We start from the raw sequence: 21,325 nt of genomic DNA on the forward strand, positions 1-21,325 counted from the left end.
TGTCATGTTTATGTCCATGTGTAGTTGTACAATAATGTTGAACCCTTTACTGGCTGAGCCAAAATGGAAGAAAATGTTTGGTCTGTGTTGTTTTGGTCTTAGAAAAGTAATTTTACAAGTCCACAGTATGACTCACTAAATCTTTTTGAAGAGTTTGAATCCTGCAGTCTCTCATGTGTGCTTGATGTTTATGTATGCATTTCCTAGGACTTTTGCTCCCATGTGGGATGTGTTCAGGGTGTCTTCAGACAAACTGGCCCTCTGCCACCTCGAGCTGATGAGGAAGATGAATGATCTCATCCGGGACATCAACAAGTACGGTGACGAGCAGGTCAAAATTCACCGCAAGGTACGTACGCCGGATGCTTTAACACTATCCTGACAGAAAGCTGCCAGATTTTTGTGCCTGTGCATGTTTCTCTGAACAGAGACTTGTATATTTTCTCATTACTCGCCCCCTTCATTGAGCCCCTGTCATCTTGATCTAATTTATCCAAATCCAATTACTGTCTTCTCCCTTCATGGTAATTGCTGCAGTTTCCCTGAAAGTATCAAGTACAATAATGATCTGTACAGTATGTCCATGTGTTGACTTTGTGTGTGTGCGTGTGTGCGTGCGTGCATGCGTGTGTCACGTAGACAAAGGAGGAGATGGTGGGGACAGTGGAGGCAGTGCAGGCGCTGCAGGTTCAGAGCGGTCACCTTCAGAAGTCAAAGGAGGGTTACCACGCCAAGTGTTTGGAGCTGGACCGGCTCAGGAAGGAGGGAGCGCCACAGAAAGAACTGGAGAAAGTTAGCTACCACTTTCTCTGTTTTTAAGATGATTTTCATAGTGTCCTATGAAAGAAAATGAAATGGTCGGTTCCTATAAACTGGACAAAAAGCCAGATTTTGTCACTTTACTGTTGTTGTGTCTAGCCATGCTTTTATTTGTTCAAGTTATATAGATAGATATACACATATATTTGATATTTGTCTCTGAGATTTGTGCCTCCACCCCAGTACAATGAACGTGAGTAAAATTAATTCTGCTGTTCTAGTAGCATTGAAATAATACATTCAAAAAGATTCAGCATCATTAACTCTGTCCAAAAAAAAAACATGGTGCCGTGACACAGTATAATCACAGACAATAAGGACTAAAGAGGAAGTAGTGACGGGTCGCTGTGTTCACCCTGGGTTTCTTTATGTGGTTAAATCAGCCAAATCTGCAGTGTCCTACTGAAGGCCAGCTGGTTTGCCGTCTGTGCTCTAATAGCTCACACTGTTGTATCTTTAGTGTTTTGTGAAGCAGAAGAAAAACAAGTACAATTTTTTTTGCTAATGCATGAGTTTGAATCAGCTTACCCTCAGCCAGAATTTACTGAAGAATTAGTCCTCCTGAAAACTTTTGACAACTTTTGACAGCGCTATTTTGTGTTTGTTTAAACAAAAAGCAAGTCATAGTTTAGAAGGGCTGATATAAACTCATTATTTACAATTGCTTATAACTGAATAACTGTTTAACAAAATTATCCCCACTGTTTCAGCGGGTGGAGTTTACTCAGTTGTCATGGAGATGGATCTGTTGACAGTAGCCAGTACGATGTAATCCTTACCTCTTTTTGAATGTTTTGTCCATGTTGGCTCACACTGTAAATCCTCAAATATCCACAAATTTCCCCAAACAATGTTGAGCTACAATGAATAAAACTCAGCACTTCTTGTTTTTTGGGTGCAGACTAAATACTGGATAGAGTAATTGTAATTATGGGGCAGAACATTAGTCCCATTCACTTACTGACCTATTCTTTTTTATTTTAGGTTGATGAATGAGAGTCCATATCTAAGGGCTATTATTTTCATTTTCCTTTTCTTTCTCACTAGGCGGAGCTGAAGTCTAAGAAAGCGGCTGAGTCATTTGCGTTGTGCATCGAGAAGTACAACCGCGTGGGAGGAGAGTTTGAGCAGAAGATGAGCGAGTCTTCTCAGGTCAGCTCTGAGTCTAGCTGGGCCAAGGGCCACTTTTTGCTGTGTCTCCTACCCTCTGATGCAGTGCCTTTGAAATATTTCGCCTTCTCTTGGGCTTTATCTCTCTCTTTATCTCTGTGACTCACCCTCTCCGTAACCTCCCACCGCACAAGAAACTCCATCTCAACCTTTCATTTATTATCCTACATCATGCCTTCCCCAAAAATGGAAACATCAACCCCACGGCTCCTAAACACCCACCCGCTCACAAACACATGCATATCCTGCACCCTGCTTATTACCTTTAATCACTGCCTCCACACTTCCATGGTTACTGCTGCTGTTTCCATGGAAATCTTCAACAAACTCAAATGAGTGCGTCTGTTTTACATTTGAAATGATGACTGGAGTCTTTGTGACCAATTATCTCTTGTAAAGACTTTGAGGGGGAAGATCTGGTAATTGTTGCGAGGGGTTATGTGGCAGAAGAAAAATCAAAGAAGAAATGGAGGAGGACCAAGTGAATGGCAGATCAGTAAAAAAGAGACCAAGATGCTTTTTCTGACACATATAACTAGAGTAGATCACAAGATAAATTCTGGCTGCACATTTTGCACATACCAGTCAACGCTGGGATTAAAAAATAACTGAAAATTACCAGCACCTTGCCCTGGCCCACCCCACCACCCTCACCACTGTCCACATACCCCTTACACTTAAGGCAGGGGTCGGCAACCTTTACCACTCAAAGAGCCATTTGGACCCATTTCCCACAGTACAGAAAACACTGGGAGCCACAAAACCCTGCACATGTCAAATAAAATAACGCTGCATATAATGTTTTTTGCCTTTATACTATGTACAAACAAACGATAATGTGCTGCATTTCTGAAATAACTGAACGACTGCAGAGAAAACAAAATGACATTTCTGCGTGCAACAACAACATTTTGAAGTCCGACAAAAAGACGTTGGGTTGAAGGTACTTTCAAGTAAAATTCTCAATGTCTATTGGAGTGCTTCTTGCATTTATGAAAAAAACACCAAACTTAAATTCTCCACCGGCAGCAAGGTAAAAAATTGTCCACTCTCTGCGTGCCGTCAGTCTTTTACTGGCGCGTGCAGTCAGCTGTCAACCTGAATAATAAAAGGACTATTTCACTGAACGATGAAAAATATGAATATATGCTTAAAAATAGGCAATTTAAATATTAATCAAACGTGGTTAACGTGATTTCTGCTCCTGAACCTCAGCGCACAGCGTCTGCACATCAGCGCTGTGTGCCGTCACCTGCATCTTTACGCAGGATCAAGCTGTCATCTGAGCACGCGCGATGTTTGTTTCAAAACGAACAAAATAAACTAAAATAAAATACATTTTAATTAAATGCTCATTAATTATTGTCAGGAGCCGCATCAGAGGGATGAAAGAGCCACATGCGGCTCTGGAGCCGCGGGTTGCTGACCCCTGACTTAAGGGGTAGGGTACACAGTGAATCCTAAAATCACCACTAGGAAACCACTTGCTTTAAAATATCAGATCAGGATCGTGTTAACTAGTTCCTACATTAGGTGACTACAGGTGGTCAGAATCACACACCTGGTTGAAAGTGAAATGCCGTGAACATCCCTGCATTGTATACATGAAAACACAAAGGGGCGGATAGATTCAGTGCTTACGTTATTTATGTATTACTTGAAGGACATGTACACATCGCTGACACACTGTGCTTCAGTTATGATTCTGACAGAGGCTTCTGGTGAGAGCGATAATTAGTAGGAGAGAGTGATTACAAAAATGGATGGGAGCTGATTAATTAATAATTAAATACAGTCACTGGTGGAGCATCTTGAGTGCTCTTATGTGTGACACACAACACCATCAGCAGATGGATTTAACAGTAATTTAACTTTTGAATTCACTCTATAATCACATATCTACTATCACACTGTCCTCTGGTTAGTCTGTTTGCCTTCACACCACAAAAGAACCACACAAGAGTCTGCTTAGAAGAGGGCAGAGACCCTCCTTTCCTGGTGGTCTTGGTCCCATTGCATCAAATTTCAGTTTACAACAACAGATACGCTCTCGTTTTAATCGATGCAGCTGTCCGCACCGGCTCCATGCAGGCTCACGTTTCAGCTGCATCGCACAGGCGTAGCCGTGACCTGAAGTGTTTGTATACGCTGCAAAGCCTGAGTGGTACACTGGTAAAAAAATGCACTGAACTAATATATTTATCTACATTTTGTACATTGTTGAAAATAACTGATCACTTATTAACATGCAGTGACATGTTTTGCAATATGTTAAATTTAATAATAATACTGAAAAGTACTTTGTTTTTGAGGAAAAGTAATACACATCGCTGACACACTGTGCTTCAGTTATGATTCTGACAGAGGCTTCTGGTGAGAGCGATAATTAGTAGGAGAGAGTGATTACAAAAATGGATGGGAGCTGATTAATTAATAATTAAATACAGTCACTGGTGGAGCATCTTGAGTGCTCTTATGTGTGACACACAACACCATCAGCAGATGGATTTAACAGTAATTTAACTTTTGAATTCACTCTATAATCACATATCTACTATCACACTGTCCTCTGGTTAGTCTGTTTGCCTTCACACCACAAAAGAACCACACAAGAGTCTGCTTAGAAGAGGGCAGAGACCCTCCTTTCCTGGTGGTCTTGGTCCCATTGCATCAAATTTCAGTTTACAGCTTCCACTCCAGCCCGAAAGAACCAAACTAAACAGGCAACCTCGCCAGAGTTTGTTTAAACTGACCTAAACAGGTTCAAACCAAACATCCTAAAACACTGAATTTTCAGTGAAAGTGTTTTCTATTCACAGACTTATCCAGAAGTGAGAGTTTGCAGTAAAACCTGGAGTAGTGGCGCAGGACAGATGGGAATGAAGTGACCTGCTGAGGCTGAGAGCAGCAGGCAGAGAATGTTTTATGTTTGCTCTCTTTTGCCAGATTTCGCCCAGTTAATTGGAGAAAAGAGACCGGCAAAACTTTGCTCGCTGACTCACTTCTCGAACAAAAGCCGATGGCACTATATCAAGTCCTTTCCCCTGAACCAGACAGCGACAAATGAGCTGGCTGAATAAAGAGCAGGATCAAACTTAAATACAAAATCCTCTCGAATTATCGCTGGTTTAAAGACCTGGCAACCCGGAGCCTCTTCTGCTGGCTGCCAGCTTCTCTGTAGCCGAATCCTCAGATCTCATTTAAAGGCTATTTTCACTATATTGCATGTAAGTGGAGTTTAAAATTGATGTTTTTTTGGAGGTTGCATCTCTGAATGCACCTGAATCTCATACTGTTCTGCAGAGACAGTTAATTGAGAAAGAACGACTAAAACATACAGTAAAAACTACAGCAATAAATATTAATGCACATTAATAAAACAACAAACCAGACAAAAACACAAAATCAAAGACAGCCACTGCAGATAGCCAAAACTCCAAAATGTGTCTATTCAGCATCTTAAAGAAACAGCTGTGTTTGAAAGTAGACGTCATGTCAGTGAAAGGTCAGCCCACAGTGAAAGATAAGTTTAACGGTGGAGTTTTGAGGTTTTCACATGTTAACAGTGGGGTTTTTTTCCTGCGCCATGGTGTGGGTGCATGTCCATGTTTGTGTGAGCAGAAGTTTCAGGGAATCGAGGAGGCCCACCTGCGGCAGATGAAACAGCTGATCAAAGGTTACTCCCACTCCATAGAAGACACCCATGTTCAAGTGGGACAGGTATGTTGCAGCTCACGTTAAACCCTGCTCTGATAACAGAGCAAGGTTTGTCTGAACTCTCCAAAGCCTCATTTTTTTTCTTTACTCTTCTTTATTCTTTATTCTCCTATAAAAAATAAAATGAAAGTATATGGACCAGCTCTGCATGTGATAATTTGGGACCTGGGAGTAGAACTACCCTACTAAACATGAGCTGTCATTTCCAACTTTTTTTTGGTCACACTTTATATTCAGGTGCACATATTCACCATTAACTAGCTGCTTATTACCATGCATATTAGAAGCATATTGGCTCTCTATCAGTCATTATAAAGTACTTATTAAGGCCTTAATCTGGGGGTTAAGGATTGTAAAGGATGGGTTATTAAAAACATAATTCATGTACAATGACTTCTAATTAGGAGGTTATTGAGGGAAAACTCTTAATGAATGGTCTGTTAGTTGTAGAATATGGTCATGCAGAATAAGGCATTAATAAGTGCTTTATAATGATTAATAAAGCGCCAATATGCTACTTATATGCATGATAATAAGCAACCGCTTAATGGTGAGAATGTGTACCTGAATATAAAGTGCTACCATTTTGTTTTTACATCAGGCTATCCTTGGAGTAATAGTTAATTAAAGCACAGTGTAATAACTTGGCACAACAATGGCACCCCGGTCAGACGGCCAGAATTTGCAGTTTCACTTTCATCCTTCCCGTTGTTTTTTCCATACATCCTGCTGGGCTCAGTTACAACACTGGTAAAATTAATATTTTACAATAAAAAGTTATCACACAGAGCTTTAACAACCAAAACAATAATTTCATGGCACCTTTGCTAATATTACATGCTTTTTAAAGGAACAAATAATCATTCTGTTCTGCTCTGCGGCAGGTTCACGAGGAATTCAAGCAGAACGTGGAAAACATCGGCATCGATAACCTCGTCCAGAAATTTGCGGAGCAGAAGGGCACGGGCAAAGACAGGCCAGGTACAGGCAGCTCACTGGGAGGAACTTTTGGCTTGTTTGCACTAGGAGTGACATTAAAGCATAAACATACTACTTGAGCAGCTTGCAGAACAACAGAAATATGAACACCCACACTCAATACAATATTGCGGAGGCGTAATAATTCCCAGTGACAAAATACACCAGCGAGTGAGTGGCTCAGCTTCTTGAGTGTGCCTCTGTGCATATACTTCTGTGTGTGCATGTTTTCTAAATGTGTTTTGTTCTCCTCATACTGCCTGTTGTCTGCAGCTCTGGTTGGTTTTGAGGAGTACATGACAGCTTTGGCACCTGAAGGTGGGAAGAAGAGTCGAGCAAAAGCCTTCAGGATCCCTGGCCTGGGCAAAAGAGACAAGGAGCCAGACTCTACGTGAGTGCACACAAACACACACACAAAGTAACAAACACGCTGTTCTCCACAAGCCCTGATCCTCTCACATTGAATCTGTAAATGAAAGTGTGTATGTGTTTTTTGTTTTGGCAGAGACTCGGCGGTGACGGAAGCACTGGTGAGTATCAGATTGAAATCACACCCAAACAATGCAGCTCCAAAACCACTGGCTCAATTATCAGTCCTGTCTGACTCCTAAAGCTGCAGTTATCCCTGCAGACATCTGTGTTCTACTGCAAGAAGAGTTTTTGGAGGATGAAAGGAGAATTGTGAGTGTTGTGTGTGGGTGCATGTGTTTGTTTGTGAAAAGGAGGTGTGTGATAATGACATGACTGGCGGCGTGGGGTTTCCCAGGTTTATTCCGGTACTTCTGAGAAGAGGTTTCTGAGATAGTTTGGCAGCCAGCGGGGGAAGTGCCTAACCTCATGAGAGTGTGTATTTGTGTGTGTGCACTGCCAGAAAGCTATCTAACAGACTTGTGTGGAAGTAGAGAGTAAATATCAGGTCTCAGAGCCACTGGTGCTGCATTAGGTTTCTGACTGTAGTGTGACAGGTATTAGAAATGTTTGCAGAGGTCACTTACATAAGAGCCCACATGCACTGACACAGTCCATTCACCTTCTAGACTGAACATTATAATGGTAATTATTAAAGAAAAGGAGGTCTGCAAAAGTCGCATTAACAGTGTTGGGCAAGGTGCTTTCAAAATGTAATAAATTACATATTGGTAGTTACTTTTCTTTGCAAGTAATAATATACTTTCTTGTATTGTTTTCTATGTACAGTAAGGCATTGCTGATTACATTAGTTTTGCCTTACTTTCACCAAAATAACTGTAGAAGTATGACAAGGGTATATATTATGGTTTGTAATAATCTGTCTACTATAGCCTCAGCAAACCTTTTCTCTATGGCAATGTTAGCTTACCTTGACAGGAATTTTGCTGGCAAGTTGTATCATTCGCATTTTTCACTCGCATGTCTCAAGCAACAGATACGCTCTCGTTTTAATCGATGCAGCTGTCCGCACCGGCTCCATGCAGGCTCACGTTTCAGCTGCATCGCACAGGCGTAGCCGTGACCTGAAGTGTTTGTATACGCTGCAAAGCCTGAGTGGTACACTGGTAAAAAAATGCACTGAACTAATATATTTATCTACATTTTGTACATTGTTGAAAATAACTGATCACTTATTAACATGCAGTGACATGTTTTGCAATATGTTAAATTTAATAATAATACTGAAAAGTACTTTGTTTTTGAGGAAAAGTAATACATTACTGTGTCGTGTTGCTTGTATAGTGCTTTACCCTCAACGCTGTGCATTGATACTGCTCGATTTCCTTTATAAAATAAATTTCAACATTAGCTGGAAGATGAACCAGAAAGCAAGCAAATCTGCTCTCTTTAGCTCATAGTAGTGTTTCCCCCGAGGTATATTGTTGGGTGGTGCGAGGACTTTGAAGGGAAATTGATTTAACTGAATCAGGGGGTGGATGAAATTTGGATTTTGGGCCATGTGACAGTCTGTGCTACTTAAAGCTACATTTATAGATTTTTGGCCACTAGACGGCAGAATAACCCTCTCACAAGCTCACCAACAAACACAACTCGCATATCATTTCCTTCTTCATTTGTTATGAGTAATTTGACATCTTAGACATCTAGCAGACAAAATGCATCATCTCTCTGGAGTTGTATTCCTCAGAAACCATGAGAGCAATGAGAGTGAACGTGAACAATAAAGTTGCAGCCGGACAGCTAAACAATCAGGTGAAACTGCAACGAGCAACACCTTTCACATTGTCACATGGTCACTATTGAAAGGTTGTCAAAATAAAAATATGTAAATAATAGCTGCCTTAAATTCATGTGATTCCAAGTGTAGTTAAGCTTCTGCTGCTAAATTCATGTCTTATTAATGTGACTTTTATAGTCTAATCACACCATTATGCATGAAGGAATCAGTTCTGACTCAAATCACTAAGATCTGATGAGGAAAAAATATCAGTTACAGTTACACTTGTCATGCTGTGTTTACTGAAATCAGATCTAATCAGATACCATCTGTATATATGTCCCCACTCAGTCTAAAAATAACTGCTTCCACGTTGGCCGGATCATAAGTCTGGCTTTCCTCATGTCTGTTATTTTGAAGCTCATATGACTGCAGTAACAAACAGCTGATGTGTATCCACACATCCTGGCCTGATGAAGTGATTTGAAGTAAACTGAAAGCACACCTGCAGCTTTGTTTGACCTGTTTGTAATGACATGTTTAAATGTGCAGCAGGTGTAGTAGTTAGTCACTGACTCACACCTAATGAGTCATACACTCTCATAGAAAGCTGACCCAGCTGGTGTCTGAATCCCTTTCTTTGTCCTACGTGTGTGTGCGCGTGTGCGCGCGTGCGTGCGTGCGTGCGTGCGTGCGTGCGTGCGTGCGTGCGTGCATGTTCCCATTCATATAGAATTCACCCCTGGAAGTGGACGACGAGGGATTTGTCATCCGAGCTGACAGCACACAGAATGATATCCTTTTTCTGCTCACACATGTTCAGCCTGGATAACTCACACCATAACATCGTATTGCAACATTGAACTTTTTGTTTCTCTGCTGGAAAATGCTCTCTGACGTACTGGCCCAGAACCCCCCATAGGTGTTAAGCTGGGTTGAGGGTTGGTGATTGTGGTAAGTGATTCACCTCTTTATAATTCTTATCAAACCATTCCTGGCACTCTGTATGGAAACATCATTATTCGTTCATTATGTTTTTACACTCATTGATTATTGAATTATTGAATAATCTGCTGATTGTTTCTGTGTACACTGTCATATATATATATATATTTCCAGTCTACTGAAAGTTCTTATATTTTATTTGTATTTTTGATTTTAGCTGATTGAATTGAATTTTGATCACTCAAAAATATTTTTAAAAATTATTTAGTTATATGAACTCGAAAAAGTAAGCAACTCTTCCCATTGCTTAAGCTGTAATCAGCAAATATTTGGTACTTTTACTCAAGAATTACAATGACTTTGAGCATTAACCACATCTCCACTGATTTACCACAAACATGTGATACACACCAACTGTTACATGAGTTAGATGCACAACTGTAAAAACAGCACTTTCTTCTTTAAATTCACTTCAGATTTAATAACCACTATCCCAGATTCCTAGAGATGCCTGAAGGATATCACAAACTTGCCAGAAATTCACAGTTTGCATCAAATTAAACCTCATACGACCGCTGAATAGACTTTAAAAAGGCGTTTTTAAAGAGAGCACAATCAGAAGGTTGGAGGTGAGAGGTGGGGTTTTACCAATTTGTTCACACGAACACCTTCATTCATGGCCTCATTAACTGTACAGCCTGACAGTTATAAAAATATTATCGTGTTTGTTAGCACAAATGACTAAATGCCCCCCCCCCCCAGACGGACTAAATCTGCCATCCACCATCCACCGACGTATGAATGAATCGTCCTCCTGAGCTAACGCTCCATGTCCTGACTCTTGAGCCCTGATCCATTTATCAGTGGTCGCTCTCAGTCCTGTCAGCACTGAGATAACAACTCTTCCTGACTTCGTCTCGCCCCCATCGAACCGCCGCCTGCTCAGAATAGACAGCTCACATTCATCAAAGGCCCTCACGCTGCACATGCCCTGTGGTTTCTCTGAGTCTCATAAACACGAGGCACAAACACAGCTCGCAGTGGATGACACGGCACGTCCACGTGCAGCAGGGCGCAAAGAAAGAGGAAGGGGAGGAGACTTCCGTTGGGGGTGATGGTGTGGCAGGAAGTAGCAGTTTGACTGTTTTAAGCTTTGCAACCCTCGCCTCCAGCACGCTCTGCGGTGCCTCTGCCTCGCTTTGTGTTTTGCACTGCACGCTGCTTTTCTGCGATTTATTTTCTCCAATGTCCTGATTTAATATTGCAGTGAATCAAAATGACTCTTCACTCTTCGAGGAAGTCACAGCGTTTGTCCAAATAGTAATATTCACCAGTGAGCAGAGCTAATAAAACACAGCACCCAGTGGCTTGTAATGTAATCCCAATTCAAAATACAATAGTCACTAGTGGTAGTAGTAGTAATCATAACATCCTCAAGAATAAAACTGTGTCTTTGTGCTGTTTGGTGCTGAGCAGGTAGTGTACTGTGGCTTTTTAGAGCTTCTTCACTGAATCCAGCTGCCTGCTGTGGCTGAAAATGACACCATGAGAGCAATGAGAGTGACAGCCGGACAGCCAAACAATTAGGTGAAACTGCAGAGTAAGGTGATAATATTCTGCCGGTTCATCATTACGAGCAACACCTTTAACATGGTCACTTGAAATGTTGTCATTATAAAAAGATATAAATAATAGCTGCCTTAAATTCATGTGATTCCAAGTGTAGTTAAGCTGCTGCTGCTGCGTTCGTGTCTTATTAATTTGACTTTTATAGTCTAATCACACCATTATGGAAGGTTCTCAGTGTGACTAGATCACTATGATCAGTTACACTTGTCATGCTGTGTTTACTGAAATCAGATCTAATTAGGTACCATCTGTATATATGTCCCCACTCAGTCTAAAAATAACTGCTTCCACGTTGGCTGGATCATAAGTCTGGTCTGAGAGTCTGAGTCTGAGGGTAGAATGCATTTAGCTTTCATTAATACAACCCTGGACTCTGGAATGAATAGACAGGAACATTACAATAAACCAGTTTACACCACCATACAGTAACAGACACTCATCATAACATTTATCAACACGCAGAGAGAATTTCCAAAAGGACAATAAAGTAAACTTGACATTTTGACAGTAATCACAAGTAAAGACTTTGGTGAATTTCTTTTGCCTTTCTACTAATGGCTTACATTTGAAAAATATGACAGTCGTGCTCAAGTATTCAGCAGTTTTGTTGCAATGCTGCTCACCTTTTGTAATGTTGTTAAGATTGGAAGTAGAATTTATTGTTATACCGGGAAAACAAAATTGCATTCCTTGATTCTCATAGTGAGAATAGACAAAAAAAAAACATGTATAAAGATAGTTAAGTGCAAGTAGTATTAATTTGAGTAATGTGTGACAATGAATGTTATGTTTCATTACATACAGGAAAACATTTTAATGGATAAAAATGAACATGAAAGTAATAACAAACTGAAATGAGGAGGATGGCTGTATTTGAAGGAATGAGCACTTGATTTAGTGTTTTTCATTTTGTACGTAGGTTTAGCACTTTATTTAAAGCTATGAATTAAGGTCAGTTTGCCACTTTGCACATTGAAACTCTGCTGAGACAAAGACTGTGAGTTTGCAGTGTGAGCTTGTTCTCCTTGACCGTCCTCTCTGCCTGTACGCCTTTCTGAGGAGAAGGAGAACAACTTTTACTCCAGTGACTCAGACTTTGATGATGAGGAGCCCAAGAAGTTCCACATCCAGATCAGACCGGTTGCCAGCAGCAACCGCAGCAACTCCGCTGCCACGGAGAAAGAGCTGAAAGCCACCGTCGGGGCGCTCACTCTGCCGCCCAACAGAGGGGTACGGCAACAGGTTAGGTCGTCTTTGTTTTAGGTTTTCTCAGGAATCTCTTTTCTTAAAGCAGGTTTCTCTTACTTAACCATTCCTCAGAGTTAGCTCTATTCCCTGAAGAATATACGCACTTTGAGAATATTTACCTCAAGTACTGGGACCCCAGGGTCCAAAATGAATTGCCACACTCACATCTAAACTGGTCCTAAATATCAAAAAAGGGAAAAAACTCACATTTTCACAATGCAATATACTTTAAGGATAATCTTGGCAATATTATAATTTTCTTCCCAGAGTTCCCAAGAAAAAAAAACATAACCAACAAGGAATTGATCCTGCTAACAAGTTTTGTGTTTGTAGCCAAAGTCTGTTATATTTTATTCATCTTCTTCTTCTTGTCCAAAAACTATTAAAAGCACATCACTGCTCCACTGGGCAACATGTTCCTTTATTGCAATAAACATGGCCGCTGTGGAATATTTTGACTCATTTCTAGCCATTCTGCTGCTGTAAAAACTCACCCGAGCACCAAATGCTTGTTAATTTGCAGCTGAAAATAGGCCCAAATAAGCGCCATGTGCTCCTGTTTGACTAACTAAAAAGCAGAGTGTCCAGCTGTTTTAAGAAATTACTTCCTCATCTTCATCAGTAGAAACCAGTGGGCTTGAAGCCACAGGTGATTCATTCAGTGCTGTTGTTGGTCTTCTATGGGATTGTTTTTTGACAGTAAGAAAAATATGGAATAAGATTCTTTACTTTTACGTGAGTCCGCTGTATTGATCAAATCTGTCCCCCTCTCTCGACTTTCAGGTGTCGATGAAGCGACATCTCTCCCGTGAGTTCATTCAAATGAGTCTGAATGTTTTTGCCTGTTTTTGGAGTCACTCTCAGTTCTTGTTAATGTGCAGCAAATCTCCGTGCACTGCAACTTATGAAACAGACTTCTGAAAGCTGTTGTCTTCTTTTGTGTCTCTGCAGGAAACTTGAGCACTGCAGGAGGTCGCTCAGAAGAGGGCGAGGCTGCCTCCCACAGGGGTGAGTCTGTCTAAGAGCTTCTGTATTTTTGTGTAGAACTGGAATGATTCTTCTGTTAACAGATTAATCAATCAACAGAAATAACATTTAATAATGGATAAATCATTTTTAGCATATAAAAAAATTGGAATATGTCACCTTAGGCTCAGGGAAATTCTAATGGATTTTTTTTCAACTATTTTTCTGACATTCTATAAACCAATATATGAATTGATCATCTAGAAAATAATTGGCAGATTAATCAATACTGAAAATGTACTACAAAAACCAGATTTCCATCACCATTATCATCCCGTGTTAATGTTTGTTGTATTGTGTACAGTATTTATACGTGCAATGCGGGTTTACACGCTCACACTCAGCCATATTTGTAAGATTAGAGTGATTACTCCTTCGTGCAGCATCTCTCTACCTCCAGCATTTTTAGCCCCCGTTTTTCTCTCCAGACAGAAAATCTCTTCATCGGCTGACCCTGCATGAACGACCACCCTCCGTTAGTCACACCGGAGCCCTCTGCTTGTGCTCCGAAGCACGTTTTATCACCGACACATTCATTAGCTGCCAGTAGGTTAGGTTGGAGTGGGAGGCTGCGACCTGCTGCTTCACAGCAGCGATGAGTCTCTCTCCCTTAAATCCAGAGGTGGCAGGATTAACGATCGAGCGTCTGATTAAAGCGGTTACTCTGCAGTGACAGCAGCGGTGGCTGGTGCCCACTGAGACCGGGCTAATTGCTGGTGTTTGTCAGAGAGAAAGCAATGACTGATGGGTTTTCCCCTCACGTCGTCCTATCTCACTCGATCTCAGCCTCCTCTCTGTGATGAACATCACCAGGCTGCTGGTTAGGCCTGAGTAGGGAACACACTCTCATTGTGTGTGTGTGTGTGTGTATCTGTGTGTCTTTACAGATGGAGAGCAAGAGGGCCTACGCAGGTCCACCTCCAGTCCTGATCACAGCAGGTAAGGTGTCTCTGATATTTGGAGGTTAAATTGCGTCATCACCTTTTCAGCACTTTGAAGCTCTTCAGGTTTCTCCCTCTTAGTCTTCACATTGTCACCGTCCTTGTTTTGTTTTCTTCCATCCACTAGTCTCACCTCCGTCCTCTCATTTCTCTCACTGTTCCTCTTTCTTTAATTCCTCCATCGCTCAGACGGCACACTGAAATTTTCTCCTTATTGTTTTTAAATAGAACCAAACAAAAAAATGTTGACATTTCTGTTCATAGTAGAAAATAACAGGCGGTGAATTACTATGTACAGTTACAGCGTTTTCACACAGAGGGAAAAACACCTCCTACACATAACAATACATCTTTTCAGCAGGGAGAAAACTCCTTGATTGCTGTTTTATCCCCACTGTTTTTTGTCTTCCCACATCCTTTACAATCCCCCAATTTCCTCTCCTCTCACTACACCCACACTTCTGTTCTCACTTTCCTTCCCTTTATTACCTCTCCTCCTCATCGCTTCTTCAAACACTCCTCTCCCTGATTTTCTTTCTCTTTCCCTCCTCGTTCTTCACCAGGTTGAGTTCGACGGCGTCGGGTTCAGACAGTCTGTTCGGACCGCCGTTGGAGTCGGCGCTCAAGTCCAAAAGCTTTGATGGTCGGGAACAACTCCGAGAGCAGAGAGCTTTTGGTCCCTCTGAGTGTAAGAGCTGAAGAATACTTTCCTTGTCTGTTCCTATTGATAACGTATTGGTTCAAATATAAGATGACCTCCCCTCTCCCAACGGCTGTTTTTGTAAAGAATTTTTGATTAAAATCAACACCATCGCTATCAGACTGATCTGATAATAATGATCTTCTGGCGATGATTTGGGTTTTCACTGGTAGTTTTTTTTTTTTTTCAATTTGAGTTTCCACTTCTAGAACATGTACAAACAATAAAACAAACAAGAGGCAAGGACAACATCAAAAGGTCAAGTTCACAGTCAGTCGTTTGCTTCCCAGTAATTACACTCCCTCCCCAGGTTTTCAAACTTTAGGGCAAGTCCAGAAAAGATGAGCTGAAACTGATGGGCAGATCGTGTTAAGTCTGGTCTTGAGTACAATGCATGAGTTTAAACTGTAGCGGCTGAGGTCTGGTGTTAAGGGAGCACATCCCCTCCATGCAAAACTCATCAGATAACTCAGAACCAATTTCCTTCCCCCAAGCCTCCCTGAGGTGACTCGAGGAGGTGGGCCGTGTAAAGGTATCTCCAGATTGGGATATCTGATGATTAGAGGAAGGGACTTGAGAGTCACAGCCATAGAAAGTGTGTTTGGAGGGGGAATGTGTCAAACGGAGCAGGAGACTGTTTAACAAAATGTCTAACCGGCGGGTGACAGAAATGACTACGAGGGAGACTAAATTTAGACAGCTGAAGGAGGCAAGCGTCTTGCTGCTGAAGAGGTCTCTGACTGGAAATAAGATGTTCCTTCAGACTTGATTTGAGCGTTTTTAGTACTCGATCCATTCAGAGAAAGCACCAGCTTAAATGAATATGGAAATGTTATGTAGCCGGATGTAGTTCCTATATTTGGACCAGTTTGGTAAATTGAGGTTGTGCTATTTTGTGTTATTGTGGTATTGATTACCTCTGATCCACTGCCCTGCATTGATATCCTGTATTGTTTGTAATGTGTGTGTCAGATGCTGCCTTCTCGTCGGACTCCTCGTCTCCGGAGAACGTCGAAGACTCCGGCCTGGACTCACCTTCCCATCAGCCGCTTGGGCCCTCCCCAGAGCCGGTGGGCTGGGCAGCTTGGCCCCCCGTGTCACAGAGTAAAGAACAGACACAAACACTTGGACGACCTGCGGACCCTTTCCTCTCTGCTTTCCGTGACCCCTCCCCTGGTCGGAGTCCTCACCTGCAGGACGACCCCGCCAGCGTCTGGTCCGTCGCCCCGTCACGTCCCTCTCGTGTCCCCCCAGATATGGACCCTTCATCCATGCGGTTCCCTGCTTTCTCCCAGTCCCTCCCTCCACCTGAGATGGAGTCGTCGGTGTGGAACTGCAAACACATCCCCCCCGAGGACCCCTTCCTCGCTGCGTTTGAGAGGACTGTCACCCAGGAGACGTTAAACCTGTCTGACGCCTGGGCGCGCCCGCCGCCTCGCCCAACCCAGGAGGGCAGGGGGATGGAGGTGCGAGGGGACCCATTCTCCATGACTCTCACCGACACCAAGACACTCCCAACCTCCTCCTCCTCCTCCTCTTCATCCTCCTCTAATCGTAAAGACAGAGACAGGAAACGAGACCGGAGCCTCCCACCTCCTGTTTCCTCTGATGACCCGTTCGCGATCACAATGATTGGCAGCCCGACACACCAGTCGTCGCTGGCTGCGGCGGCTGGGTTAATCCCCGCACACAGCGGCAGCAGCGGCGGTGGTGTTGGCTCTACCGGTAGCAATAGGCTAGGACTCGATGCTAACTCAAGCTCTTTGCCCACAGTCCAGCCCAAGAAGGAGCTGATGCACTGGAACTCTGTCCACAACCCGTTCAGTGAAGGAGTCTCTGGAGCACTGAGCAGCTCCAAAGCACAGGAAGGAGGAGGAAAAGGAGACGGAGGAGGAGGAGGAGAGAGGAGAAAACACAGATCATCAGAAAGCGAGCCGCGCAGGAACGCCCCTCCTCTCACGAGGCATTCGGGACCACAGGAGGATCTGTGTTTTTCCACAGACAAAGATCAAGACTGCCTGGATCTGAACACTCCGTGCAGCACCGGCTCTCACAAGGGTACTCATTTCTTCTTTCTTTACTTTCTGTTTTGTTTTAGCATTTAAGTTTCCATTTAGGTTGAAACATGGCAGCAAGTCAGTTATTTCAGGGCTACAGGAGCAGACATTATTACTGACCACTTGGTGAAGAAAAAAGGTAATAAACAGAAGCTACATAGAAAATTGAGATGCCCAATCAACAGTATGATGATATGATGAATGATACAGTGTATTTGGTATTTGAGATCGACCCTGTTAATTAACAGAAATCAGGAGCAAAAGGTGAAATCAAACATAACTTTCATTCATAACTTTTAGAACTTTGACTCAGAGCAGTAAAATTAAAATGCAGGAAGGTTCCCACCTTGATTCTGCACTTCATCTGTGTAATTCTGTGGAGCACATTTCTAATGAAAGCCCACCTCTGCATTGAGACAGCCTTTTTAATAAGTCAACATGAAGCCTAATCCTTCCATCAGGGACCTGCCTGATCAGCCCTAAATTTAAGCTTGTTCAGCTGAACCTTTTTTTTAGTTCATCCATAAACTGCAAGGATTTTTTTTGTTTCGTTTCATTATAAGTCAACTGAGGATCTCTGTTTTTGTGTCAGGGTGACGATGACATTAAAGCTGAAGTGATGAGTTGATTAATTTGTCAGTCGAGAGGAAATTTATCTGCAGCTCTGCTGATAATTGATTCATCATTTTAGTCACTTTTCAAGCAGAAACAGCAAATATTATCTGGTTCATAGATGTGACAGCTCGCTGCTTTTCTCTGTTATGTGATAGCAAACTGAATATCTTTTGGTCTGTTGTTTGGAAAAATCGAGTGATTTGAAGACGCCCGTTTGGGCTTTAGGAAACTGTGATGGTGAATTTGTTTTCAGCTATTTTATGACATTGTGTAAACCAAACGATTATTGGTTAATCAAAAAATAATATTGGCAGTTGAATTGATGATGAAAATAGTCATTAGTTGCAGTTATTTTAGCATAAGAGTTATATATCATGTTGAAAATGCTCATTTCATCATAGCTGCGTATGTCTTATCTTATCTAATATCTTATTCACAGATTTGTTCATTAAATTTTAAGACACAATAACAAGTAGACAGGTACAACACCAGCATTAAGTTACAAGATAAAACAAGTTAGCATAAAATCTGGACCTGTACAAGAAAATCCAAGAGCAAATACCTGAGCAGTGTCATAATACACTAACACAAGAACAAAATAGCAGAACGTACGCGTTGGACATCCAAGGTTACTGAAAGTCAGACATACACCCATCTAGTAAAAGAGAATATTAAATATTAAATAAATTAAAATAAATCAATAACATTTCACACCCACCCCAGGTGGATAAATAAACCAAAAGGTATAATAGCCAATAGAGTAACAATTGCCATGTCTTAAAAATATCGAATTGTTCATCATTGTTCATATCTGAATCTGTGTATTCCTTGATTATTTTTCTCGGTTTGAGGCAACTAATACTTGCACACCATAAAACCTGTTGACAGGTACATCAGATCATAAACTGTAAAAGACCCAGATTCCCAGTTTCTCTTTAAGTGAGGACAAGCGATGCAGGTTTTGTTTGGTTCTTTCTCACTGAAGAGGAAAATCCCTTTGAAGAATATCCAGATGCTAAATCCCTCAATCAAACAGCTCAAATAAATGTTGTTAGGTTTTCTGCCAGCTTGTGTTGGCAGCGTGTCTTGTTGTCTCCGACTGTTCTGAACATGACTGATTTTAGAGCATGTCTGTCTCTTCCGGTCCTGTTTCACTGTCAGCTTTGAGTCACTCTGTGTGTCCCTGTCTTTGTAAGGGTCCAAGCATAACTTCAGACAGGACACAACCGATGTGGTCGCAGCCGCTCCTCCGAGAGTGACCCGGGCCAAGAGGACCGCAGGCCGACTCAGCGGCTGTGAGAGGGTGAGTTTCAGTCGTGAGTTAGCAGCTCAGCTAATTCAGAAATTCATTTTTTATTATGGGTTATGACTCCTTTGTCATAACAGCACAACTTTTTACAAGTTTTCTGTTTAGGAATAACTTTATTTTTATTTCTGATCTCTCAGTTTTTTCTACCAAAGAGTCATACTCTTGTATTATTTAGATATGAAGGGAGTCAGAAATAGAGAGATAAGCAGTCACAGTGGTTGTCACATGATTGTTTTCTGCAGGTCTTAAAGTTCTGAACCTAGGAAAACTTGAGTGAAAAGAAAAAGGAAAGCCCTTTTTTCAACCTAACCCACTCCAGTGTAATAGTCTCATAATAAAAATGGCCTTTCTGTCTCTGAAATGTTGAAATTGTAGCTGTCATATAATCAAATCCATGTATACTTTAGAAATGATGACAGTTACTACTGCATGTAAATGTTTGAGCGAGTAGGAGCATCACGTTTAAAAAATAGCACCAGTCCTGACCCAGCTTTGTCCCTGTGTGTTTCAGTCTCGGTCTCTGTGCTCCTCCCCGCTGCCGGAGCCCAGCCCTTCCCTCACCTCCTCCTCCTCCTCCAGCCCCAGCGAGTGGGGGCCTCAGGCCAGGGACAACGACTGGGGGGGGCAGAACCGAGCACCCAGTCCTGCCCGAGCAGGACAAGCATCACCGCTGCCCTACCAGCACCAGGATCACCAACAGAGACAGCGTAGGCCTCAGCACTGATGTTCAGCACTGACAGGAATCATTTTGCTCGTACATCCGTACAGAAAGCAAAGTAGTTCCAGTCAAGAAATAGCCCGACATACAATATTTAAAAAAAAAAAAGAAAACAATTTTTTTTTTGTACAGGTTAAACAAACATTTATTTTAGCACAGATGCCATAAACGGTATCTAAGGTAGCCAGTTGCTAGTGGTAGTTGTATATTTACTGTTCAAACATGAGAGTGATATAAATCTTCTCATTGAACGCTCAGAAAGAAAACAAATAAGTTTATTTCCCAAAATGCCAAAACTATTCCTTTAAACATGACTTGATTCATGAAAACCTCACTGTATTAACCGCAGGGCCTTCCTTCCTGCTGCTGCCAGACTTTACAATCAACACTGCTCCCAGTAGACCGCACACCCACACTGACAAACACTGTCGTGTGCAGTATCAGTCTATACTAAACTGGGCAATATCAGTATTTCCAATGTGTGCAGTACTTATTTTTTTTTTTTTTAACTTATTTAACATTGCGTCTTACTATTGCATCATCCCCTCTGCAGCTGTAACACTGGAAATGTCCCTGCTGTGGCATTGATAAAGGATTATCTCATAACAACTATCACATTTGTTTTCTGCAGTGCACCTGTCGCGAGGTCCAAGTCCCATCTCCCTCAGCACGCAGGAGGCCTGGCCGGTGGCAGCAGCCATAACAGAGTACATTAATGCTTATTTCAAAGGCGGACAGCACAACCGGTCAGCATGATGCTACTTTCTACGAAAAATCACAGAAAATGAATCCTACACGTTCTCTCAGCGCCAGCCGAGTTAAACAGGCTTCATTTTAACTCTGTCTGTGTGTTTCCTTCTTTCTCCAGATGTCTGGTGAAGATCACAGGTGACCTGACGATGTCCTTCCCTGCAGGCATAACGCGGATATTCACAGCCAACCCCAACGTTCCTGTGCTCAGCTTCAGACTGGTCAACATCTCGAGGATCGATAACTTCCTGCCCAATCAAAAGCTGCTGTACAGGTCGGCCGCCCTCTGCTTTTTGAGTCACGGCTGTGTTTGAGACTGTACGGAGTCCTCACCGTCCTGTCTCTGCGTCTCCACAGTGATCCGTCTCAGAGTGACCCGGACACCAGAGACTTCTGGTTCAACATGCAGGCTCTGCAGCTGTACCTGCAGAGAGAAGCTGAGCTCAACCCTCAGGCCTCGTACTACAACGTTGGCCTGCTCAAATATCAGGTCGGCATTGAAAACCTCCATTACTGATGTTTTCTGCTGAGTTTCTGACCCTGCTGATCAGTCA

General features: G+C 42.2%; 1 protein-coding gene across 3 annotated transcripts in view; it reads left to right on the top strand.

The window, feature by feature from the left end:
* fcho1 (FCH and mu domain containing endocytic adaptor 1) overlaps positions 1-21,325 on the top strand; it is a 59,075-nt gene that overhangs the window by 33,335 nt on the left and 4,415 nt on the right. Inside the window, exons 5-23 of one of the 3 annotated variants that reach the window (XM_041936143.1) lie at positions 208-349; positions 640-792; positions 1,867-1,971; positions 5,611-5,709; positions 6,591-6,687; positions 6,958-7,075; positions 7,190-7,214; positions 9,567-9,627; positions 12,456-12,649; positions 13,439-13,463; positions 13,607-13,663; positions 14,569-14,620; positions 15,186-15,310; positions 16,295-17,380; positions 19,191-19,297; positions 19,815-20,010; positions 20,653-20,767; positions 20,890-21,045; positions 21,129-21,261. In XM_041936143.1, the coding sequence (XP_041792077.1) occupies positions 208-349; positions 640-792; positions 1,867-1,971; positions 5,611-5,709; positions 6,591-6,687; positions 6,958-7,075; positions 7,190-7,214; positions 9,567-9,627; positions 12,456-12,649; positions 13,439-13,463; positions 13,607-13,663; positions 14,569-14,620; positions 15,186-15,310; positions 16,295-17,380; positions 19,191-19,297; positions 19,815-20,010; positions 20,653-20,767; positions 20,890-21,045; positions 21,129-21,261 (3,046 nt within the window). The remainder of the gene's footprint in view (positions 1-207; positions 350-639; positions 793-1,866; positions 1,972-5,610; positions 5,710-6,590; positions 6,688-6,957; positions 7,076-7,189; positions 7,215-9,566; positions 9,628-12,455; positions 12,650-13,438; positions 13,464-13,606; positions 13,664-14,568; positions 14,621-15,185; positions 15,311-16,294; positions 17,381-19,190; positions 19,298-19,814; positions 20,011-20,652; positions 20,768-20,889; positions 21,046-21,128; positions 21,262-21,325) is intronic. The other 2 variants (XM_041936144.1, XM_041936145.1) reach the window with 2 other exon arrangements.

The sequence above is a fragment of the Chelmon rostratus genome, chromosome 4 (genome assembly GCF_017976325.1).
Source record: "Chelmon rostratus isolate fCheRos1 chromosome 4, fCheRos1.pri, whole genome shotgun sequence".
Taxonomy (NCBI): domain Eukaryota; kingdom Metazoa; phylum Chordata; class Actinopteri; order Chaetodontiformes; family Chaetodontidae; genus Chelmon; species Chelmon rostratus.